Here is a 26,734-nt window from a genome sequence, read left to right as displayed (position 1 = left end):
CCAAGGGTCAATGGTAATGATTTTCTCCCTCATCCGAAGCGTGTCTTCTGTTGAGGTAATTGGCTCGATACATTCATGGAGCCCGACCTCGGAAAAAAGCACCATTCTAAAAACAACGTTGTGTCTCAGAAGTTGAAGCAGCAGAAAGGATGTGAGGTAAAAAGGTTCAACAATTTCTGCTAGCGGTCACTCAGTGCTAGAAATAAGATAGGACACACTTATGATTTCATTCTCAGAGCCTTAATGATGTCTACAATCCATCTGACTCTCAGGGTTTAAGTCGTGTCCTTTCAGTTTTAATAGGGGTCAGTACACTCCTTCCTGGCAGGAACAGAATCATCTGAATTAGTTTGTCTTATTAATTGACATGAAGGAGGCTAACAAAGAGGTTCTGGTTTCCATTAAGGTGTGATTAGCTGGAGGAAAGAGAGTATTTGGAAAGTTCAGATACAGAACATGAGGTTTTAACACCCAAAAAGGAGATTTGGGACAATTTCTGCAAAGAGAGTCTAACTGCGACCGTAAAGCGTAATCCAGCGAAAGCTGCTTGGGATTGAATAAAAGTCGGATGAATTCGGCCCAACGGTCTGATAGCAACAAGTCATCGCTGCCTCCTCAGGGTGTCCAGGACATTTTGGGTTATTTGGGATGAGAGTTTTATTCCAAATGAGACTTTGATGTAATGCTATTCCCTTTTCAGTTCGTTTACTTTCTGCTTTCTTTTTGCAATCACTGATTTACCAAATATGACTCTACATCAGGAGTGTCCAAACTGATCACTTGTGGGATCAAAAAGGTAGTTGTGGGTCAGAAAAATGATATTATTTTTAACATTTATATATATTTTTTTACCTGCCTGGCAAGAAACTAAATGCACAAACAAATAAATAGTGTAATTTCTACAAAAAATGGATCAATTAAACGTTGCAGATTTCCCCTTAAAATGTTTTGCTTTGTTTAGCCACATCAGCTTTAGAGTAAAAGTGTATTAATCTGAAAAACATGAGAGAAAATGAGTTTGTGCTACTTTCCAACTTAGGCAGTTTTTTAGTTCACAGTGAAAATTTCACACCAGTTTTTATTAAAACGCAGATCTGCATCAACTGAAAGGAATCCCAAACTGTACGTTGGACCCCTCTGCTCCATATAATAGGATCATAATTGGATTAATTCTGAACAGAACTGGAATGTATAGAAATAAATTTGGTTGGGGTTTATCAGAATCAGTTGTTATTGTACTGAACTGGACTGCAAAGATGATCATTTACCTCTTTCAGTTTCCAGAACAGGAACCTCAACAGCCTCAACTGTTATTTTCTTCTTTTTCATAACCAGGTGAGTCATTTTTTCCATAAAAGACATGAAAACCCCAGATATTCCACATACACCACTATTCATTTTTCTGTTTCTATAGAAGATTGACAGTAATACTGAATGTTCTGCACCTGAATGCATCACATCAGATATAAAGTGGTTGCTGTGATTGTACCAAGCTAGCAGATGAATGTGGTGATATTTTGACGGTTGCTAAGAAAAGAAAATCTTGCGATTGGTTGTTACGTCAACAAAATAAATACAAAATAGAGAAAATACCAAAGTGCTGCTTCACTCCTCCAGCGTTTCTCTGTGGTGTTTAACTGAGCATAGAAGGAAATAAACAGAAGTTGTCCAAGAAAGCCAACATGAAGGACTGAAGCGTGTGTCACCAACAAGATGCTTCCTTTGAGCATTTAGTGGCTAAACTGTTGGCGTGTCTGAATGAGTCACTCAGCCTCGTGCTGCTGATCCTTTGGAAAGGTGAAATAAATGATGCGTTCTCACTGTGACTCACTACCAGTGGCAGACCGGCCATCTGGACTGCTGGGACTTCTCCTGAGCCAATGATGAATATGAATCAGAATGGTGGGACGGCCAACCATGAAGATCATCACTGCAGCTGGAATTCACCAGCTCAGCCGAAACGAGGAATGTTAACGATGCAGCAGGAACCAGAAACAGGTTTCTGGTTGGTTATTTGAACCAATTACATTCATATCAATCTGGTAAATATAAATACAGCTGAATAAATCAGCACCACATGTAGCAGTGGAGCTATTATTGGTGATGCCTTTTTTTATGTGAAAATATACAAAACCAGGAAAAAAAAATAAGCAAAACAAAATCAAACACTTAAGTGAAAACATCCTGGGTCAGAAAATATTGGTACTGGCAGATTATTCAAATCTGGATATCAGGATCAACTCAAAGGCAAAACCAGGAGATGAGAAAATCCAACAGAAAATAACAACAGCTGCAACATTTATGCACCAAATAAATTCCTAACCTTCAGTTTGATTCTGACCGTTGATGCATTTACACCACTAATGCCATAAGACTAACCAGGTCTGTTTACTTGTACATGAACACAATATCTACAAGTGTTGTGCATCTTTCAGCTGCTAAATAAACATTTAATGTTCGCTCATATTACACAGCAGCAATCAAAGGTCTTCACAGCCTCTAAGCTACTTTAATGAGCTGCTGTGATTCATTATTTCATCTCATTACATGCAATTAAAAGCTACTGTGCAGTTGTCTAGAAGGATGTGAGTTTGATTAATAACAGGTTTATTAATTATTCAGTAGTTATTAAAAATGCCAGTTGTTTTTGCGAAGTGCTACCAGATGCTTTATTTTTCACTTTCTGTTTAAACTTTTAAAAGAAGATGACAGTGAAGAGTTTTCCCCAAACGTGAAGCGAGGGAGGATAAAATAATCTCTTTTATCCACGATGTCTAATGTTACTGCATAATCAACACAGAAAGGCAGTTTACTAGTTAGTGAGCAAAGAAAATCTTTTCAGAAGCGCCTGCATACAGAAACATGCCACAGCGTTGACTTCAGCACAAATCAAGTTATTCTTACTCCAACAGTTCCTTTTATCATCTTCACTCACACAAAGCGTTGGGTCAGCCCACCGCCTCTGGTACTCACCTTCTTTAACAGAGTTCACTTTATACCATCTACTTACTGTAACAGGAGCCATGAAACAGACGACACATTCAGCACAGAGGAGATGAATCACAAAGCTCGGCCTTGATCTCAGACACAAAAAGATGAAAACCGTTTCTGCAAGGCCCTAAAAGTGTTGGGCGAGCCTGTGTATGGACTGAGCGGGGGTTTTACGTGTGTCTGAAAGGGATTTTGTTGAGATGTGCTGGAAGAGGAAAGCATTGACTTGGTGATACTCTGAGTCGGTCACAATGCTGTGCTTCCAGCGAGAACAGGAGCGGCTAAGCCACTTCCGAACCTCCCACACACCCAGCACACCGCCCGGCTGAAAGGGAGCTTTGTTTTCTGCAAAAGAACAATTCAAATCTGCGGCTCAGATTTCCCACGGATTTTCTAAAAGTAGATTCCTCGCTGTCATTTGGTTAAAGAGAATATGTTAGTTTTAATCATGTCTTGTTGTGAAGCTCAATATAGTGATAATCCATCTAATTCCTCTGACAAAGAAAAGGATTTTCACCAGTAGAGAAGCTGTTGAGTGCAACGCTGAAAGCAAATCGAGGAGAAATCAACACAACTTCTGACACCTTCATCATGGAGAGTTTCAGTTTGTGGACGTGTTTGATCAGTTTGTGACAGAAAGTCCCGACCAAGAGCAAAACCAGCCCTGCTTCCAGAACGTCATGAGACAGGAAAGGAAGGAGGAGATGAAAACTTCAGGAAAGTGTTAGTAAATGTATTTGTTGCTGAGGGAAGGTGGGAAAACGGTAAGAAAGAAAAGCAAACCTCTGCAAACTGGCTCACACCAACTTGAACCCTTTGGAAAAATGTAGAAATCCCGAAACAATCCCAACACCGGAGCGTCCACCGCAGGGCCAAGGCAGTGCGATAACGGCCTCCTTCACAGGTAATCACCTCCAGCTGAGTTCTGGCTGCACAGACTCAACTTCAGCACATAGATTTCATTTGAAAAGTTACAAGTATTGGGCCTTATCGTGCAATTTGGCCCTGCTGTGGGGAAATAGCCAATCAAAAGCCTCCGCCGGCCCCAGCTGACAGCGAGCAGCAAACAGATCAGAACCCCCACAGCGATCAGATCAGCTCTGATCCCAGCATGTGAGAGTTTCCAAAAATGAAATCTGCATGCATGTGTGCAGGTGTGTGTGAGTGGTGGGGGAGGGTGGAGGACACGTTGAGCATTCAGACGTTTTTCTGCATCAAGTTGCGCTGCAGAAACCGCAGACGTGCGGTTTGGCGTTTGCGGCGTCTTTGTGTGTTTGGGAGGTTTTGTTCGGACTCACCGATGACGAACGTGGTGAGCGTTTTCCTGCTGGCGCCGTGCTTGTTCTTGACCTCGCAGGTGAAGGTGGTGTTGACGGCGTCGTCCACCTTCCTCACCGTCAGCTTGTTTTGCTCCACCACCACCGTGTCCGGCAGCGAGCCCGAAGCCCTGGAAACGACCAAACAGGAAGACAGGACGGGGTTAACACGAGGACAGAGCCACCCGTCGTCCATCTGCTGCACCTTACAGGTTAATCTGTGCTGTAAAGACGTGGAGTGTGTGCTGCTCACGTTGTCCAGGTGATGGTGGTGGGCTCGGGGTTGGCCGTGGCATGGCAGAACAGAACCGCGTCAGAGCGACCAACATACCAGTTGTGGTCGTAACCGTCGATGGTGACGGTCGGAGGGTCTGGAAGTGAAAGTTGTGCTTAATTACAATAAATAAACGGATCATTTTTGACAGTGCAGTCCTGTTAATTGTTTTACAGACTGATGCGGTTTAACTTTTTTAATATTTTTCACAGTTTTTGTGATGGCTGTGTCTGGCTGCTCCTGGTGTTTTAAGGTTTCCGTTTCATCAGGGGAAAGTTTCTGGGGGAGCGTTAAAGATGGGTGATTTTCAGGGTAAAACTCTCTGTCTTTACTGAAGACTTGCAAGAAGAAAGGCAGTTTTGGAACAAACAAAAGGAAGTTTTGCAGTTTGCCAGTAAACGTGAACACACCATTCCCATGGTAAAGCATGGTGGTGGTAGCATCATGCTGTGGAGATACTTGCAGCAGAAATATATATATACGCTTTAGATCAAAGCACATCCATCTGTTGGTGTGGTTCAGACCTAAATCCATCGGTTTGTGGCGAAACTTGAACATTAATATTCAGACACGTTTTCCGTTTAATTTAATTGAGCAGACAAAAATAAGTCTGTAGATCTGAATACAAATGCATGCCACACTTTAAAATGTTTAATTTAATAATAAAAAACATTGTGTGACATAAAATGCAGATGAAGTACTTGAAGGTTTGTGACTAACTTAATAAATTTCTGGAAAGGTCGAAAGGTGCAAATACTTTTGCACTCTGCTGTTGGGCCATTTTATTTGAAACAACACAATGTTTGTGGTGAAAATCAGGAAGAAATGAGAGAAAATAAGACATGAGTTCATGATGTGTCCACATGTTGCATCACAGCTCCAGTAAAATGGCCTTCAGACAGCTGAGCTCTCCAACCGCAGGTCATAAAACTCTCAATAAGAACAACAACAACTGACGGATGTCCAGCTTTTCTCTAAAAATCTTAAGTGAGGAGAAAATGCGTTAAATCTAAAATCAATCTGAGCTTTGGGACATTCTGCCCTTCATGTTTTTGCAACCATGCATTCTTTATACATGCATGGCTGCATTCTTCTTCCCATGTATTTATGCAGCTCATGTTTATCACACGTCTCACTTATATTTCTGCTGAATCGGCCTTTAACATCCTATTAAAGATGAGCAGGACGTTCAGTGGGAAGCATTTCCTTCCTGTGTTGCTGCATGAAGACATAACTTGTATATGGTTTTGGTTTATGTGCATTCAGTCACTGCTACCAACAGACTGATGGGCAGCTGGAATGTCGGCGTGATTCACTGTGAATGTTTAGATAAAAGAAATAAATAAAAAACTGAACAACATGTCAAGTTTTTACAACTTAAAAGATATTGGAAGTGAATAAAGTGGATTGCTTCATTTCTAATAATGTAATAACTTATTTTCACCCTACATACGACTGATTCAAACTTGTTTTCTGCCTCTGTGTTTGTTTTAGGTAACTTACACTCCACTGAGAGCTTCAGAACCTCGGTCCACGGCCGGTCCTGGGTCTTCTGGTCGACCAGACAGGTCACCTCTCTGCCGTTGTCCTCCGCCGTCGGGACCAGCCTGTACTCGCTCCGAACCGTCACCGTGCCGTCCGGCCCGTTTGTGGAGCTGGTTGAGTGGTTGCCGCCGACCGACGCCAGCCACTTGATGGTGGCGGCCGGTTTCCCGTCCGCCGCCTCGCAGTGGGCCACCATCACCGACTTGCTGCCAGCCTGGACCGTCACGGCTTTGGCCGAGTTCTTGGGCTTGGCTGGCGTCGCAGAAAATGGGAAGAAGGTGGAAGGGGAAGAGAAACCGTGGTGATAAGAACACAGATGGTCCAAAATCCAAAAAAAGAGGCACAGAAGGAAAAAGGTTAAAAAAAAAAAACAGTTTGTGTAAAAGAGTCGAGAAAAGAAGAAAGAAGGAAGAGATGATCAGTTTCATGTGTTTATAATTTCTCTACTTTGCTTTTGCTTTCAGCTTAAATTCACAGAACAAACCAAGGAATATTGCATGATTTTGACTAATACTAAACTGATGTATTGCTATTACAAAAAAACACCAAAGTAAACTGATAACGCTGAATAAAAACACACAAGAAATATCTAAGTTAGAAAACTTTACAAAAAAAACTTACAAAACCTATTAATAAATACAGTAAATATTAAACTTTTATAATCATTTCAGGGCATAAAAGTAGTAAAATACCACCAATGCACCAACAAAGTTTCAATATTATACACAATTATTACAACAGAAAACTATTTTGGAAATTGAATGCCATATTGCAATAACACTTTAAAAAATGCCTCGTTGTACCACCAAATATTTACAGTGTACTCTTCTTTTATTTGGACAAACAAAATGTATTTATTTTCACTGCAGTAACCTAATCTCACAGTGGGGGGTGGGGGGGATCTTGATGGTATTCCTGCTGTTATTCTTTTGCTAATAAATTAAAAAAAAATAATAATAATGCCCTTAACATTTTGAGATCTGAAAGGGCCTCTAAGCAAGATGTATTTGCAATAAAAAAAAGTCTATTAAGAAATGAAACATATTTTAAACCAAAAGATTGTTTAAAAGTGAAGTACAACGACCAAATAGCACCGCTTTGCTGCCAGGGACAAAATAAATGTCCGCTTTCTCACATCAAGTTCAGCTGTCTGCCAGCAGCAAACAGGCTTCACAGTGCTGACCTTCAAGGGAGCACAGGAACACTCCAGAGCCGAAAGGAAAAAACGCTGCTGTTATTTCTGTCAGTCCAGTTTGGGTCTGTTTTCTTTGTGCAAACATGACCTGCTCCTCTAAAAGTGACCTGTTTTTCTGGAAGTGTCACAGTTGAACAAAGAAGACTTTCATCTAAGAAGTAACTCCTCTAGTAAGTTAGTAAAGTCAATTTATAAAGCACAAAAATCACAACCAAAATGCACATAGTGAGAAAAGAAGCATAACAAAGAGTGAAATCATGACATCAGAGCCTGAGAAAACAAAACGGTTCTCAGCTGGTCGTTAGGAATCCTCCAGTCAGAAAAGTAAAGCTGAGGGGCCATTAAGACCCACAGAGTGAAAAGCCTGGTTCACACAGCAAGACCTTTATGCCAATTTCCTGACGATCTTAAAAATGCCCCGATTATCAGGATGGCTCTTAACATAATCTAAAGAGAGATTTCTGCAGGGTGAGGCGTGTTGAGAGAGATCTGGTCCTTTTTGCAATGGACACTGGGATCTCTTCCATCTAAAATCAGGGATATTCAACATGTTGGATCATCTTGACTCGATTTCACAGGGTGTGATTTCCTCCGAGGACGAACAAGAACACGACCTGTTGAATGTGACGGAAACACAGAGGGGAATCCAAAATAAAGACAAAACAAATGCCATGAACTTCTACTGTCCTTTTTCTCTGTTAAAATAGTTCAAACTATCACCGTTGCTTCTTCCCAGTCAGCCATGCTTGTTTACACCGAACTCATGTTGAGTTCTGTGAAATTTGGCATCTGATGTGTGAATGTATGTGTGTGAAATCGGTGTGTGTGTGTGTTGTGCTCTCTGCCATGAGACTGTATTGTATGACAAAGCCTGCAATACCTGGGATTTTTTTTTATTAACATGTGGGGTGTGTCAGGTTTTGAAAATCGACCGACACTTTGAAATTCACCAGGCACAGCATCCAGACCTGAAACTGATGATCTGTCCCGACTGGTAAAAACAGCATTACAGTAATGCAAAAGTGATGACACAAATGTGTGAATAATGTTCTCTAGATATCATATATTTAAAGTTCCTGAGCTAAAACCAGCCACCAGGTGAGAGGATCTCTTTATATTCATGCACACGTCTCTGTATCCTGTTCATATTTGATGCAGATCATATAACAAGTGGCATCTGCAGAGCCTGGTTTCCTTACATGTTGATATAAAATGTGGGCAAATAGTTCCTTCAAATAAGAGGATTTCACTTTGATTAATCAGAGTCATTCAGGTGTGTGGAAGCACATTTCCAACAGGCTGTCTCATCGCTGCAAGAAGAACAGCAACCATCTGGTGTCTCAAACATACAGCTGTGTCGCAATAAATTAGAATATCCTCAAAAAGCAGCTTTTTTATCTCACTCATTTCATTTAAAAACAAAACTCAAACATTTAGAGCATGGAATAGATATATTTAAGCTTAATTAAGGTTAATTTTAATCATTCTTGATGAAAATATTAAAAGTGGAATGTTACGTCAGACCAATAGAAATGATTTTTTGATACAGATGTACGTCCATGTCCTGTACGGTCTGCGCTGACCACTGCGGTGTGACATGGAGCCGATGAGCCTCGGTTCTGCTGAGGCCTTGATGAATAATGACCTTCATCGGCTGTGGCGCCTCGTCTTCCTCTTGACAATCAACCGGTGATGCCATGGTTGCGAGAGCCAGTGTTGGTACTTTTGGCAAAGAGAACCACTGGCAAACAGTAGAAATCTTTTAAACATGTAATTTCTAATCAAATTAAAATTAAAACATCTAATATTTTCCCAGAGTTCATGCTCCTTTTACCTTGTTTCATTATATTTTGAGAGATATCTGGCCTTTCTGTCACAAACAAACTTGTAGTTGAAGGAAACACTTCAGTATATTTATTATTTGTAGTAATGAGGTAATGCCCTCTACATGAACTGGGCATTTATGATGTCTACAACCCTGGATCATTATAAATACACACAGATCAGGTCATGAAAGGCATAAACTTCAGTTTTACTTATAGATGTGAATAAGGCAGCATGTTTCACTAGCAAATTTCACATGGATGCTTGTCTATATAAAAAACTACATGATCATATTTATGGTTAGACATAACATCTTGGTTAAATGACCCCCAGTGTTAATTCAGCAAAATTCTCATTTATTCCCATAATTATTATGATTTCATACATTTTCAAGCTCTGCTTCTCATTAAAGATCATTAAAGCTGTTATTTCCTGTTTACCCATTTTCCACCAAACTTTTTACTTCAACTAAACTTTCCATGATTATACTTGGAAACAGCAGCATCCTTATGCATTATTGTGTGGGTCATAACATGAACACAATATTTCAATCAAATGTTATTTGTATAGCACATTTCAGCAGCAAGGCATTTCAAAGTGCTTTACATAATTAAAATAAAAACAGCATGTGACATTAAATAAAGAGAAAGAGATTTAAAAAAAACCAAAACATTAAAACCCCTTTAGGACTTCAGTTAAACGTCGTTTAACTGGGATTCTAACCCTCAGGGACTTTAGTCAAAAACACCGTTTGACAGGGACTCCAACCTCTAGGTTTTTAGTTGAAACTCCGTCAACTGGGACTCTAAACCCCGTAGAACTTTAAACGTCATTTAACTGGGACGTTTTCCGGGGGGCTTTACATCATTAAAACGTAGAAAAGAAATAAAAAAATGTAAAACATTAAAGACATAAAAACATGGAAGACATCAAAACCGGCACTTTAACCCTAATTTAGCCATAAGCAACTCTAAACAGGTGGGTTTTAAGTTGAGTATTAAAAATATTTTTAGAATTGTTCTGACCCAACATCTGAATTTTGATCTGCTTTAAGCATCAAACAGACGTAAACAGCAGACGTAGACCACTCTGTGTGTAGAAAAGCCATTTGTGAGTTTATGAATTAAATGACCTAAATAAATCACCTTTCCAAATGGTATGCTAATTCAGTGATGTTCACATGTAACTGCAGCGTTGGACCAGTTGCAGATAATCACTAAAAGATTGGTACTCTAAAGGATCTTTGGCTCAGTCACCATGCCTGTCGGCTTCCTGATAAGCAGTTTAAATTGGACGGTTTATTGATGGAGCCGCATCTCATCCAATCCAGAATGAGAAGATAAAACCTTCCTCGTCCCAGTCATTTTCAGTTTTTTTCCTCCATTCTGCTCCGCGCTGCGCTGGTGTTTTGGAAGAGACGGCTGAATTTCCCTCTCTGATGTGAGCTTGTCAATCACCTGCAGCTCTGACTCTGGTCAGACTTCGACATCAGAACCTCGCCTCTGGCTTTGTGCTGCGTGTCATGTATCACTTCTTTGATACCAGCATCAATGACACGTCGAAGCTGCTGCCTGCTGCGCAGATTGGCCCCCCGTTTCATCATGGGGTTGTACATTTTTCAATCTTGTCGAGTTCTTGTATAAAAACTGCCAGAGTCCAGACGTTTGGCTCCACCTCGCTGACTGAAACGTCTGCCGAGGTGACAGGACAGCGAGCCGTCACGGATGGAGAGGAAACATTTCAACCTTGTTCCCCGGAACGGACTTAAAATAAGCCAGAACTGCTATTGTGAGGCTCTTGTCAAGATGAGTGACAGAGCCAAGGTGGAGACGTGTAATTATTGGAGATAATTAAATTCTAGAGTGTGGTAAAGAGAATCAGTGTCAGAAGAACAGGGGAACGGCACCATCTGTCCCATCTATATGCAACTAAGAAATGATTTCAGTTTTTTTAATTTACATTCCCACTACTGCTTGAATTTATTATCAAATATTTTATTATTCCATCTTCTATGTAGGTGACTTCAGAGTTGCTCTGTAATAGAAAAGCACCTGCAGAAATTGTCTCAACATAAAGGTACGGCACTGAGAACACTAATAAAACAGATGAGAAATTGATAGAAACGAGACAAAGCTGTTATTAAATTATGTGACAAATGCAGGGTGAGATGGAAAAATAAAGAAATACGTTTAAAGAGTCACAGAGCAGAAAGGATGAGGAAAAAAAAAAAAAAGAGCGGCTGAATGGGTTTTGATTGATCTGGAGGCTTAAAGACGTCAGGAGAATCTGTCCATGATGTTTTCCGTGACGTTGCATCCAATCGAGCAGCTTCGACTCTTCACCTCAGCCTGAGGTTTTCTATCAGCACAGCAGTTAGCTTAAACAAACAGAGCTCACCGACGGGTGGAAAGCCGGTTATATATTTATTTACACTGTTTTCCCACTACTAGCACTGCAACACATTCAAATAATGACTAAAACCCACACGGGATTTTTGTGATAGCCTGAAAATACACTAAAAAAACAACTACTGATTGTGTAAGTTTATCTTAAACTCAAAAAAATCAATTTGCTGAAAGAAAATATTTACATTGCACTTTACCACTGAGGTTCTTGTACAGAGGCTATGATGCTGCAGACGGTTAATATGACATGATTCATCTAATAAAATGAAATATCTAAAGTAGCATCACTTGACAGGCAATAATTAAATTAAGTTTATTTATATGATGCCAATTCATAACTGTACATTCAGCATAATATAAAGAAATATATAATAAGATCTAAATACACACAATATCAGAGTTAAACAGTCAAGTTCAGCTTATTATGATTATTGGTAAAAATGTAAGAAAGGTAAAGCTACTATTCCAATAATATCTGCCTAATAAATAGAACTAATAATACAGAGTTTAACCAATTATAAGCTTATTCTCAGCCCTGCAAGTAAAATCAGCTTTATATATGTGACAAACTCGTCACTTATTTTGAAATGTTTCTCAAACACAACACATTTAAGGGAAAAAAACTATATATTTTATAATCTTAAGGGGAAAAAAACAAACGTTTCCAGATAATTGGATGTTGTAAATAGTGAACAAAATGAGGATATTGAGGTAGAAGTCCTGACATACTTTTAATACTTCACACCAAAAGGGATTAAAATTGTCAGAGAAGTTTAAGATCGTTTCTTTGCTACTCATGGTAACGTTTAAAATTTCTTCTCCGATGACATCGAGGAAAGATTTTGTCATGTGAAACAAGATTTCAGTAAAACATGTTGAAGTTCAGGCATCGGTTAACTATGAACCCACTGCATAGTTAGTAAATACACAACTATCTATTGCTCAATCATGTGTGGATACTAAACACTTTCATTAGTAGCTAAATAATTAACATTATTAGCACATAATTTATGTTAGAACAGGTCAACTAAGCAGGAAGCGCATCATTAAGTCACAAATACGTATATAAACGTTGATAAAGACATCGGTTTGGTAGAGAAAACAGCCCAACATATTTCCCAGGTAAAGACAACACGGACCTTCGCCCTGATGATAACTCAACCATTTCCTCCCCTGATGCCTCTGGGTTAGTGGGCTGCGCTGGTGTGTGGCTCTTAAAATTGAAACTGATATGTTAGCAAATCAGATTAAAGCAACCCATGAGCCTGGCTTTATGCTAGCTGGTAAATGTGACCCATGCAGTTTCAGCAAAATAAAAAATAATCATGTAGAACAACCGGATCATGTGGGGTTTTAAATAGAAAATCTGATCAGTGCGTGACGCCTGGTAGCGCGCCGCGTCTTCAAGGCAGGTCAAACAAAAGGCTGGGGACACATATTGATGTTTCCTCCCTCTCTCCATTTCTAAACATGGCATCTCTCACCGCTGTGCTGTGATGAAGGGCGGTCAGGTGATTTATTCTGTTATTTTCTACTTTGTTGAATGCATTGTCAAAAATCAATACATGCTTCTAGATCCTGCGAAGGCTTTAGGATCCATGTCTCACCAGCTGCCCGGGTTCAGAAAACTCTGCTCTCAGCCTGACACTCCCCTGCACACATTTACACAGGTTGTCATGAAAACATCTGTTTGCGTCTGAACTCCATGTCAACGTATAACAACACATGAATATTCAACATGGGAATCTTTTATCCTGTAATCATTGTAATGTTTTGACAACTCATTACTGGCCTCTGGAAATGTTACCAGACAATAACTTTGGCCTGAGATTAATTTAGATTGCCTCTATGAACCATCCAATCGTCTAAAAGGCATTAATTAGAAATAATTCTTACCATCATTGACATGCAAGGAGAAAAAAAAGCCACACGGATATTAGAAGCATCTAAAGTTTCCACATTTAAAGGCTATTTATGCTCAATTTAAGATTCCTTTCATGAGCATAAGCTTTCAATCATGTGGTAATTTTACATCTGCAGATGTAATAAACAAAACAAGATGAATGTTACTATTGTAGTTTTAACCTGCTGGTGCGTTCTGATTCTGACTTTTAATTTGAAAATCTAAAGAAAAAATGAAAAGAAAAAAAAGAAGACTGCACGGCGGGACAGCTGGTAGAAAAGAAGGTCCTGGGTTTGAACTCTGACCTACTTTAGTCTCCACTGAGTTTACATATTCTCCCTGTGCATGTCCGGGTCTCTCCAGGTACTCCGACTTCCTCCCACTTTACAAAAACATGACTGCTTTGGGTCTTGTTTGAGTTAATGTATCAGAAAAAGTTTAGCCTTTAATAAACGTTTCCTCTTGGGGGAACCAAAGATGTTTCCAGGTATATGTAACGTCGTTCCTGTAAGTTCTGGCTCTTTACCCATTTTGAATGCACTGCAGTTTGACCGGGACGATCCTGAAGGTTTTCAGTCGTTTCGTGACTTTCTTGTTGGAGAAGACATGACTGGGCACAAATTCGTTCCAACAGCAAGCTTAAAATTGGACTAAAAGAGAATTATGTGACTGACAAGAAGTGAAATGGGTCTAAATGTGCAAATATAAACATATCAGCAAAATCTCATGACTGCTACAGCTTTACAGTGTGTCGAACGTCCAACAGTCACTGCAATATCATTGTGTGCAAAATCACGATCGCAAAGGACCGAATGCAAGACTTTAATGGATGCAACATTTGATGTCCTATCCATTCACTGTCTCCCTATTGATAATATATTTAGCGAGTTGAGTGGGATTTATTTAACGACTCGGTCTTGTTTGGTGAAGTGGTCTAGTCGTAATAACTTGGTTAATTGTCAAACTTGCTCAAGTCCTGATCACTTCCTCTCAGTGCTCATAATGTTATGCCTCATCGGCGTCCAGAACCTCTTATGCATTATGAGTTTGCTCAGATTGTGATTTTATGTGCAACTATAACTAACAGCTTCTGTTTTCAGGGGAACGTTTGTCACACCAAAAAAAAAATACCTTCAGCCACTACAGCTTTATAAGAAGTTCAACCAGCAAGCCAAATAAATAAATCACAACAGGATAGATTCTGCAAGAATTTAGCAGGAAAAAACACCATTTATTTCCCCTCAGTGAAGTCAGATCCACTCCATTCACCTGAATGTACATTAACACCCTCGTCTGAAACAGCAGCTGCATGAACGCACATATACCAGACCGCTAATGTACTGCACTCGCCCTCACCTGCAATCATATTTCTGTCTTGCTGGCTTCGCTAAATTCAATAAGATGCAATATATTTGGCTGCCACTTATTACGTGTGGTCCCCATCCAAGATGATATGCCATCAATCACTGCCACGCCAGACATTTTTTTAAATTCACACTCCAACAAGAGCTAACAAGATTGGCTGGCTGTGCTGCTCTAACCAATAAGTGCTGTTAGGATTATGTATTCATACTAAAATAAGTCATGATACAATCGGGGAGCCCGTGGTTCAATATCCAATACAACGTAATATGATTGGCTTCCAGCAGCCGTGGGGTCTAATGTGATTGGCTCATATGGATTGCATTTCCAAGAAGATAGAATACGACTGTTCTCCAGTGACTTCGAGGTATTCAGTTTGCCAAATGCTTTCAGTCGGGCCAGGTTCAGTCTCAGGGAGTTTGGCACCGCCTCAGATCCACACAAAAAGACAACCGAGCTTTCCAGCAGGTATTTCCCAGTCTGGCTCCACTTCGTGCCAAGAGAAGCAGCAGTTGGGAGGCTTAGCCCAGATCCTTCTCTGCATAAGCCAGGAAATATCTCCATATTCCTTTTACAGAACCACAACAAAAAAATGCATCTTCTGTGTCATGCTATCTCTGGGACGGATAGCCCTACGACCTGCTGACCCTCTGAATATGACGTAATGCTCTTCAGAAAATGGCCAACTGCTCCATGACAGACGTCAAAACAACTTCAACGCTCCTGTAAAGCTGGTCAAAATACAGACAGCTGCCAACATAATATCACTTCTATTTATTTGATTTCACTTTAAAAATGGTGGATGCTGCACAAACAGACAAGGATGTGAACCAAACGTGTCACTTTACCTTAAACCTTTAATGAGGAAAGAAGACGGTGAAGCGTCAGAGAACACTTTGACAAGGTAACAAAATTAATGTTCATTTTTATCAGTAAGCAAAAATAGTCTGATGCAATTAAATGTGTCATTACAGAGAAGCTATGGGTCTAATTATTAGTAGCCCTGCAGAAAATGAATCAAAATTTGTGGGAAGGGCTGAAAAAGCACAAATCTGATCCGGTTACAGCGGTTCTGTTAGGAGCAATGGGTCAAACTTAAAGGATATCCAAAACATGTGGCCCAATTCATTCGGTTTACAAACCAAATACAGAACAAAATTATGTCAAATTCTGAAGTGCAATAAAGGTTTCTTATAAAACCATAATTATTCTGGAATTTAGCCCCAAGAAATTATTTTTGCTAATCCGAGATGACAAAATTCAGGAAATGCTTAGTCTGATTTATATCATAAACTGAGTGAAAAAATATATTAGATGTTTGTGCAGGAGACAAAATATCCTTGAGTTTAATATGAAAAACAGGTAATAATTTATTCACAGCCCCCATTTGAAACAATCTTCTCGTCTGCCTCTTTACAATAGAAAAACAGCCTTTTGACCGTTCAGTGACAGAAATGACTAATAATATGTTCTCTTGAAAAATAAACCAACAAAACAGAAAACAAGGATTCAAAATCCCATCTCTCCCTGAAGAATGAGTGATGAATAAAAGCATCAGGCATCTAGAGAATATTAAACTCCTCTGTCTATTCAGCCCAGGGTCTATTATGTTAGAGCGTTTGTTTCTGCAGAGTGCTGAATGTAGGAGGCTCTTGTTCTTCCAGGACTAATTTTTAATGTGTGCATGCAGCACTTCAGGGAAACAACAAAATGAACAGTTTGTTATTTAAGCACGAAGCCTTCTAAGTTTATTTTATTATTATTATTTTGGAGATGAAAAAACTCCGGCATCATTCTCTTTTTGACAAGGCAAATGGATAAATAGTAGAAGCCGTCTAAGATTGCAAAAAGAATGTGTCGCCTTTTAACACCCACTCAGTTTAAACCACAAAGACTCCAGCCTCAGTGGCATTTTTCTACTACTCCCATTATTGGCTTTAAGTGTTTGCTGCTTTGCAGTCTGCTGAGATCTGACAATGCAGAGGGTAAGAGCGAACACTGAACAAGCACTTGGCATCTTAGACTTTGCTCCTCAACACATATTGTTCACTTTAAGTATTCAAATAAGCTACATTTGCTTTCAAGAATTTAATTTTTAAGGCACTGAAGGTTTTGAAATTGTGCAAATTAAAAAAACCCTCAGATTTTCAGTCTTTAAACTATCTATCCTCTCTACCATTGGTACCAGGTCACAGTTGTTCCCTCTACTATAATGGAACTTGTCTGTTGTGTCCCTGAACCGTCCTGTTAGCTATAAACCGTTGGACGTCTGGTGCCATTTTGTCCTTCTTCCCAGTTCTAGCAGGAGTTCCTGCTCTGCTGCTTTGTGCTCATCATTAATCTCTCCTGTTAGGTTTCTGTCCTGGTTCCTGTCATGTTGGAGCAGAAACTTGCTTCCTGTTAGAGTGTTATACACATAATCAGGAAGGGGGACTGAATCCAACTTCTCATCACTTTCTAAGGAAGACTTTTTTTTTATTATTATTATTATTATTATTATTATTATTATTATTATTATTATTATTATTATTATTAAATGAATAAGGTAATTTAATTACACTTGTATTAAAAATCCAAACAAAATAAATATTGGTTTTGGCAATCAAACTGTAGCACTTTAGTTTCAGAAACACAAATTAACCATCAACCAACTTCCATTTATTCATATTAGTTATACATTAATTGTCAATGAGTCATTATTACATTTTGTTTATTACGGCAACTGACAATACTACAGCTAATTATGGATTATGATCTATTAAAGGTAAATAAAAAGATTGCTGCATATTAAATTTGATCTTAAACTCTGTTAATGTGTGGATTAAGAGGTAATAAAACAAGTTTTCCTACCTTAACAGAACCTACGAAAAGTTTCTGTTCTCATTCAACAAACACCAAACGACAGCGTCAGCAGCAACACTCAGGTCATTCTTTAGGAGTCAGAATATGTTCCCATGTCTAAAGTGAAAAATAGTTATGGCTAGTTGTTTAGTAGATGTGCATTAGTGAATAAAAACTTCCCATATATAAAGCCCAGACTTCTTTACGTTTTGTAGAGTCATTTTAAACACAAAGCATTTGCAACTGACTGGACAAATTAGCCAATTTAAAAATACAAGCATGGTGGTGGTTTACTTTCAAGATGGCGTCACATTAGGGTCCTGGGTGGAGCATCATGGGAAGCAGTGGCATTGTATCCATTGTCACTGTAATTTACTGCCTTAATTGTTTGGACCGCGGCAGAAGGTTCTGCAGCTAACATCCTGGTGCCAGATACTCCAGGACACCTTCGGGGGTCCACAGGCTTCCACGTCTCAACAGGTTTGGGCCGTTTTTGGCAGCAGAACGGCGACCGAAGCAACATTAGGCAGGTGGCCATAATGTTACGCCTGATTGGTGGATGAAATGCAGTAAAGGCAGCTCCCAGCGTGTATGTGTTGGGATGAAAAAATTTCACCGTGCCAGAACATCTATTGCTTTTTTTTATCTTTAATTATTTGGTTTGCTGTCATATTTGGGTTTTAAAGTAGAAAAGAGGTTCATAAAAAATTATGTTTTATTTTTAATCTTTGTTCTCTTCCTTTAAAAAGAGAGCTTGCATCTCTGTGTAATAGAAAAGGCTACAGAAACATTTATTTCCTCCATGCTGCAAGTTGTAATTTTTAACAGACTGCACCAAATACAGAAGGAATACATGCGTATGCTGCAGTCAAAAACTAATTACAGAACATCCATTTTAAATATCTGGGCAGGAGGAAGACAAAATGCTGGTGAAGCTAATCTATGCAGTCTTCAGATAACACGTATAAGTGATACAGTAGGAAGTTCTGTAATAAAACACCTGCAGGTCATCTCATCTTCCAAATTACCCTCTGATCACATCAGATCAACACATTTACCCAAATTACCTGAGTCTTCCTTCACAGTCTGAAAGCGAGTTGGAGAAACCCCAGGAGTCAAATCAAGAGTATTTCCAGGAAATCCTTCTTATATTTTATGCAGCATGTTATCAGGATAAACCCAGAGACAATTTGGCAGTGCTTTAACTTTAGCCTTCTAAGACTTCAGGTCCGTTGGGAACCGTTTTGTTTTAAAACGCAGAGATAATCAGACGGCGGAGAGGAAAGATGAACAGTAAGAGGAGTTTTTCAAAGCCTCTCTAAAGCTCCGCTGACAGAAAGTGCAAGTCCTGTGGAGGATTTTGGTGTTTTAATCATTCACATGTGGGCCTGACATATATTTATCCATAAATGAACGACACAAACAGCTGTTTGTGGTCTGGTGTGCGTACTCACCGAGCATTATGAGCGTGGTGGTTCCCTGCTCGTTTCCAGACGGGTACGTAGCGTACTCGCAGGTGTACCGTCCGGCATCGGACATGCGCAGGTCTTTAATCCTTATGGACGGGATCCTCAGGTTGTTTTGGAGAAAAATAACTCGATCCCTAAAGGCCACGTTGGGAAAACTCTGCCCATAGGTGGGGTGGTACACGGCAATGTTGTCCCTCTGGCCATCGACAGGTTCCCATATCCACGATACCTGGGAGAGCAGAGTGTTTTAACAAACACTGGAACATTAATGAGCTAATTTAAGGCAATGGAGTGAGAATAAAAGTATGCAAAATACACAGCAGTTAAAAAAAACCTGCTGTGCGATGGAAAAACCCAGTTTTATAACTTATATTTGTTTTACATAATTAAACATGAATAAATAAAAAATGCCAAAAGGCCTTTTTGGGTTTGTTTGGAGAACAAGGACAACAACTGAATCACATTTAAAACATTTTATTTAGTGACTAAATTGAATTTTATAGACCAATTACCCAGCTAAACAGATTTATAGCAACCTTGATTAAAAATATTGCAAAATGAAAATGTTACATTAATAAGAAATGTAAATGGAAGACATTATTGCTTTAAAAAAAAAGAAGAAGACTCATCATCAACCACCTCTGCTGCTAAATTAACATTTTGCCATTTTATGGTTTATTATTACAGTTTTAACTACATTAATTGTTATTTTGATGCAGAGGAGGTTTCAGAGCGTGGACAGCTGACGTCAGAGAATCCAATGACATGTTTACATGTGTAGGAGGTGGAGAGTAAAAGGCTCTTAGCTGCTACTTTATAATCATCAAGTGGCTTCGCTTAAAGCGACACATTTCCCACTAAAACACACTGAATGGCTTACTTATCCAGTCAGCTGGACATATAATCAGAAAGACTTACCAAACCTGCCGTTCCTTCACTTTCTGCACCACGATACAGAACAGAAAGGCTACATGGATTCATGGAGATGAAATGGGAACATTTACAACAGCTAGATTTGAAATAGTGTGTGCAAACATTAAACAGGACACAGCAAAGAGTGGTGCTGCATTTTTCAAGAGCTTTGAACTTAATGACTTCAGGACAAACTTTAGCTTCTTCAAGCGGAAATGACAAGTGACCCTTATAGGTAAGCGCTTGGTGACTGCTGTGTTTCAATGTCTCTGTGTGTTTTCACATGAGGGCAAAGTTCAAGCTACAGTAAATAAAAATCTCTGTAAATAAATAAATTGAGTCCTCAGAGAGGCATCGTTGAAAATGTATACTTCTGCTTCAAATATCAGAAGTCGAGGCTCAAGTCAGAATTATTTAACGTTAATGCAGCCACCTCATAAATAACTTCTAACTTCAAATCTCAGTTCAGTACAGCAGCAAATAGAAGTTCAGGTGCTTTTAAAATATGAAGGTGAAACTGAACTGAAGCATTCAGACAGAATTAGGACTTGTGGAAGGTGACAGCAAGTTTTAATGGGCTAATTCTTACAGAAATCTGAGAAGTAAAACATGGAAATATTGGAATTAAAGATCTGACCTCATTTGTGAGAAAGACAAAAGTAAGGAATGAGTTATTCTAATATTAGCTCACCATCTCTCTGTTTTAGCATAATGTATAAGACTAGATCCAGAGTCTGCGACTCCAACCCTCAAGTTTGACTCTCCTGCAACTTTTGGATGTGTCCTGCTCCAACACACCTCAATCAAATGGCTGAATTACATTATTTCCATGTCAGCAGGTTTTTCTAAGGCCTGGTCATTAATTATTCGTTTGATTCAGGTGTGTGGAAGCAGAGAGGAAAAGTTGCGGGACAGTGGCACTCGAGGACTGGAATTGCATTTATTGGCTGGAATAGGCCTAATAAGTCTCCACACAAAACATCTGGATTGTTTGCTCTCCATGACAACCTTCAATCATCCGTCAGCTGCTTGGATTCTTCCAAATGGGACTTTAAGGATCCCATTTGGATTATTCTATATAGAACAATCCAACTTGGTGAAAGCAGCAGATTTTCCATCCATATAAACTTTGAATCTGATAAAAGAACTGTAATGACGGCGTGTTCAGGACTTTCACACCAAGAACCTGACATGTTTTCACTGACATCTTCTTCTAAACGTTGGATGGATGCATCTTATAGCTTTACTGATTCTTTTTTAGATTACTATTCCTGCCACATATCCTCCACAGTCAGTTCATTGCAGTACAACTACAGAAATTTTAGGTTTTTTTTTTTTTAAAGAAATGACTTAAATAGATTCATTTTTGATGACATTCAAGTTACTGAGATGCACCAAAATCAGCCAAAGTGGTAAAAAAGAACAAAGAAACACTTTGGGTAAGGGCCCATAAATCTTTTACGGGACTGAATGAAAGATTTGCTTTACTTACAGATTCTCTCTCAAGGACCATTATAAGCTTTTCTTTGAGAGATTTCTGATTGTGACAAATATCGATATCTGCAGAGACTCTGCCCTGAGGGAGAACACTGTGATGCTTTCCCACATTGATTTCATTTTTCTCTGCTGTTTTCAAAGAGACAGCCGAATATTGGCTAAAGTGGGAGTCCAGGAAGGAGAGGGAATACAGCTCATCAATACACATTTAGCAAACATCTAAACGAATGACATCTGAGGGGGAAAATAACGGCGAAACAGAGGGGGATACAGACAGGGATGCAGACTCTACGCCACATATCATCTCAAATTAGGAGATGAGACTCCCTGTTCAGTTGTTGATTGCAGCGAAAATAAAACACAGGACTAATGAATCCATGTGCAATTTCAGATTTTGTATATGTGAGCAAATTACCTATTGATTCCAACCAGCAGCCTGAGGGCAGCAGATCCCTGAAGATCCAACTGAACTAGCAAACAGCTCATTTATGCGGGGGGTTTATGTATTCTATGAAACGTACTGGAAATGGGCAGGAAGTGAATGAAAACCATCACAACTCCTGCAGAATTAATTAGTTTGCTTTGTTTACCCCTACACAGCTGCATGTTTAATATCTGATGGTTGGGTGAAGTTAATGTCAGTTTTTATAATACGGCATTCCTCTGGCTAATTGTAAAAACCGTAATGGAAACATGTTTTTACATCACACCAGAGCTTTTTGTATGTACTGGTCTTCTTGGACAATACGCGTTACTGTGTGAGCAGAATTATCCACATATCATATTAATTCATTTCTAATTTTAAATAAACACTGCAATTGTGAAATTCTTACCATTTCACAACATTAGCAGGATAACAAAAAGTTTTGCACACATTTGAAATGGAGAAAACTTGATATAACCACCTGGGCTCCTCGGATAGAAAACAGTTTACTACTTAGCTTTGAACATTGTGCACCGAGTACAGACTAATTCACAGTTCAGCATTTGTGGAAATTCGTGCAGAAAATAAACTTTAATTTACTTGCATGTTTTGTTTTTTTTGTAGAGCATATCTAAAATATTCTAAGTAAAATACAGCTGGGAAATTGCAGGCATTTCTGATCTCTAGCTCCTGTAAATAATGGTCCACTGTAACTACAATATTGAGAATATACTGAAATGAACTTCAATGTAGGATTGGACATATTTAAATACATATTTTTGGATATAAATCTGTTTCATAGAAAGAGCCTTTAGATTAATTCTAATCTAAATTAAAATAAACTTTGGAAATGAGAGGATTGTGTATGTAATTTCATAATGATCTTACATTGGATGTTTTTATGCAAATCCATTAAACTCTGTGATGTTTAAGGTTTAAATTTGTGATGCAAGGCAGACGTATATAATGCCAAGTTATTTCCAGAACTTCATGTAATCAGTGATGTTTCTGTACGTGATAACAGAGCCTGCCAATGGCCTAATATAAAGTTTGTAAAACAGGATTTGTTGACCAAAGCAATTATTTAGTTGACCTGTGGAACAGACTCAGACGTGTCGGGTCGCTTTGCTGTCCGTAGCACAGAGCAGCTGTTTGTTTTAGCAGCAGGGGTGGATGCATGCACAGACTCACTCAGCAGAAAGAGGACGCCTGAACAAAACACCAACTAGTGGCACCTTTCCATGGAGGTGTGGGCGTGTTTATTTATGCTGCAGAACAGAAGCTCTGCAGAGCATCTGCTAGATTACATTTATTTCCCTATGATTTTTTTTTAAATTCTGTAACATCAATGCCAAAGGCTGCGGTTTTTCTTCTCATTTCTTGTCTGCAGCTCATTAGAACATTGCTGCAGAGATGAATCTGTTACATAGGCAGAAAGTTGAGTAAACGCAAGGCTCTTTGTTTTTCTTCCCACATATAGTTGGTAGGTTGATACTCCTGGTTCTCCCTGCATTTCTGTTGTTTTTCTGTCCAACTTTTCAAATGGTTAGAGGCACCGCCCATACAGAGGCTGGTACTGGTTCTGCTGGAGTCAGAAAATCTGACTTTGAAAATCTTAGATGTCATCATCATTTTCAAACTGAATGTGACTTTGTGTGATTTGCTGTTAGATTAAATTGGACTGAACTGTCTACAGTATGAATAAATGCTACCAAGTATTTTTAGTTTAGTTTCTAGTAAAAATATCTTAGTACACTTGAAATAAGACAAAACTTGCAAGTAACTTTTTAGGAACTTGTTCCAAGTTAATTTCTTATTAATTTTTGGGGAAAAACAAAAGGACTAGTTTCACTTATTTCACTTGTAACATGGGAACATGTTTTGTTATTAGTGAAAAAATCTATCAGTGGAACAAGTCCTCCATCACTATGAAGAATTATTAACCTAAAAAAGCTCCTATTTCTTGTGGAAAGATACTTGTAAGTTAGCTCACTTTAAATAGGGAAAAATAAAGTTATTTGCACTAAAAACTAGACCAAAAAATACTTATGATTCTGTTTTTGCAGTGTGTCAAAAGAGATTATTTGTACTATGCTGATAAAGTAAATAACTTAATCGAAACAAAGCGAATTTACAAATCTTGACTAATTTGACATTATTTTTCCAAAGTCGCAACTCTGAATCACTGATTTGCTGAGTGATTCAGCAAATCAAACATCCAGAAACACAAAGCACTGGATGCAGTGGAGCTCTGGATTCTAGATCAGCGAAGATGGGCTCTCTGGAGTGATGACTCACACCTTTCCGTTTGGTAATCCAAAGCATAAGTCTGGTTTAAATTATCTTGGCTCTACACAGAGAGACATTCTGAACAATTTCAAGCTTCCAATTGTCCTTCCTGTTCCAACATCACTGTGCACCGGCACAGAACGTAAAGAGCAAGCAAGACTGATGTGAAAGATTCTTGAGAGGCAGAGAGTCCAGAAAGAAAACCTTTGGGATGAAAAAGAACAAACTACAAGCCAGATCTTCTCGTCCAACATCAGTGTCTGATTACAAAAGGTGTGAAAAAGTTGCCACGTATTTACAAAAACAGACTCAACCTTTTGGAAGACATTCATAGGAGAGTTGAACCTGCATTAAAGCTGGGCTGTCATTAAAGGCAAGGGAGTTAAAAATGTCAGTCTGGTGTTTGTCCATTTTCTTGTATTATTGAAATTCTCTGTTTTAAATTCAAACATTTTAAATCAAATCTTTAAAAATTATGCTATCCCAGAAAGATCAGAGGTTTGTACCAAAGAATCATGTTTAATATGTGGAAATCGTTAAAACAAATCAATGTTCAGAAAAGTCTTGCTTAATTGTAGCTGATGCTCTGATACTTTGGGGAAAAGACTGCAGAATGCAAATTATGATTAATAACACAACTACTTACATGTTAAATAGCAATAAAATACAAAATAAAATAGAGTATTTTTGGAAATAATTAAGAGAAAAGCTTAGATTCACAGAAAAAATGCTTTGTGTTGATGTTGCTGTAAAAAGGGATCCATCAGTATGTTTTCCACTCATCCTCTGGAGCTTCATCCCCCCACCCATCTGTTGATGGAGCCTCTTAGAGCCAGCTTTTATCCTGCTGTGGAGGCTGCTCAGGTTTCCACAAAAATCTGCTCTTTACCTCTATAAAAAGAAACTCTTTTCAACAGAAAGTCGATCTCCTTTCAGAAAAACATGTTTATTGTTGATTCTTTGAACGTTTTTGGGAGATGGAGGAATCTTAGCCCCAAAATAATGCAGTGCCCCCTTCTTCTAACCTTTAGAAAGTCATCAAAGCCAAAGCATTCAAAGCTAATCAAAACAGTGTTGGTTTTTGTGCCAACCTGTGTGAGCTTGGTTAAACTCCCTCCATCGACGAATTCACAGCGCAGATCGACGGATTCTGTGGGATACGCCTCCAACTCTTCCTCCACTCGCACTTTCTGAGCAACGACACCTGCAGCAAAAGAAAAGGGAAAATCAGGATTCGCAAAATTCCTCTAAACTCAATTTTTTACCATTTGAAAATGACTAGCAGAGCACAAACATAGCATACGTCTGGAGCTATAACTTAATTAGAGATAAAAATGTTTGGTAACAAGCCTCGGGGAGCATCTCAGACAGTTTTTTTCATCTCAACTCCTGCTTATTACAGTAAAAATCACCCACAGGGGGCTGGCGCTAGGAGGCGAGCCTCCAGGAACGCCACGCCGCTTGGGAATGTTCTGCTTTTGATGGAAAAGCAAAATCAGCTTATAACCCCAAGCAGGAAAAGTTCTGCTGAGCAGCACCGGTCAAACGGACCTACGTAGCTCCACCGAGAACAAACAGGGAAGTCGTCCTCCTTGAACTTAAAGAGAGCAGCAAGACAAGAAGTCAAGCAGCGTCTCAGAGCTCGGCAGGATCTGGTTTTAATGAGCAAGTTTAGAAAAAAGGTTAAAAATGTATCACTTGTGCTTAAATTTGAGCAGAAACATCATCAAAACCTGAAAACTGGAGAGAAACGATTCCCTTGATTAACATGCAGCTCCGTTGTGTGACTGAAGGAAAAGTTCCAGATCATGACGGATCTCCAGAGGAATCTTCTATCAGAAACATTCAGATTACAGTTTGTTTTGTTTTTTTGTCAGAAAATCAAACTTCGTCCCACTTTTCAAATCTTTGGACTTTGGAGATGCATATTCTTTTCTCTAAGCTCTTCTCTTGCAGATGTTATCTTCTGGTTATTGGGCTTCAGAATCGAGAAATGTGGGTCAATCTGCATATGTCTTCCTCGACTAGGCCATCTTTTGCTTTACAGCAGGAATGTTTATTCCAACCTCCTGATCTAAAATAGCTGTCCATGGATAGATCCTTGCCAGTCTCTCTCTTCCATCAGGGATGTTTCGATCCAGTATTGATATCGGAAATTGGTCCGATATACACCTAAATCTATTGGATTTGATCGGACTTTATCTGAAATGTACGACAGAAGCAAGCCGACAGCTTCTCGCACACTAAATAGTCCGCCCCAGCATATTTATCCATCAGCGCATGCGCAGGTCAGGTGACAACAACAACAGTGTTTGCTAAACAAAACCAGTGTCGATACAGTGGCAGTACTTATCGCTAAAAACCGAAAAAGATGTTAGAGGACTGGAATTGCATCTATTGTAAAACTTGTCAAGTCTACAGGTATATATATATATATATATATATATATATATATATATATATATATATATATATATATATATATAT

The 26,734-nt window shown here is 39.0% G+C and overlaps 1 protein-coding gene across 5 annotated transcripts in view; it reads right to left on the bottom strand.

Moving 5' to 3' along the window:
* Positions 1–26,734, bottom strand: part of pvrl2l (PVR cell adhesion molecule related 2 like) — a 328,950-nt gene that overhangs the window by 161,509 nt on the left and 140,707 nt on the right. For all 5 annotated transcript variants that reach the window (XM_008422834.3, XM_008422835.3, XM_008422836.3 and 2 more), the window contains exons 2-6: positions 25,339–25,451; positions 19,111–19,354; positions 6,085–6,378; positions 4,561–4,678; positions 4,290–4,438 (exon numbers count right to left, since the gene is read on the bottom strand). In XM_008422834.3, the coding sequence (XP_008421056.1) occupies positions 4,290–4,438; positions 4,561–4,678; positions 6,085–6,378; positions 19,111–19,354; positions 25,339–25,451 (918 nt within the window). The remainder of the gene's footprint in view (positions 1–4,289; positions 4,439–4,560; positions 4,679–6,084; positions 6,379–19,110; positions 19,355–25,338; positions 25,452–26,734) is intronic.

The sequence above is a fragment of the Poecilia reticulata genome, chromosome 11, assembly GCF_904066995.2.
Source record: "Poecilia reticulata chromosome 11, P_reticulata-male-v2, whole genome shotgun sequence".
NCBI classification, from domain to species: domain Eukaryota; kingdom Metazoa; phylum Chordata; class Actinopteri; order Cyprinodontiformes; family Poeciliidae; genus Poecilia; species Poecilia reticulata.
This window is presented reverse-complemented; position numbering and strand designations above follow the sequence as displayed.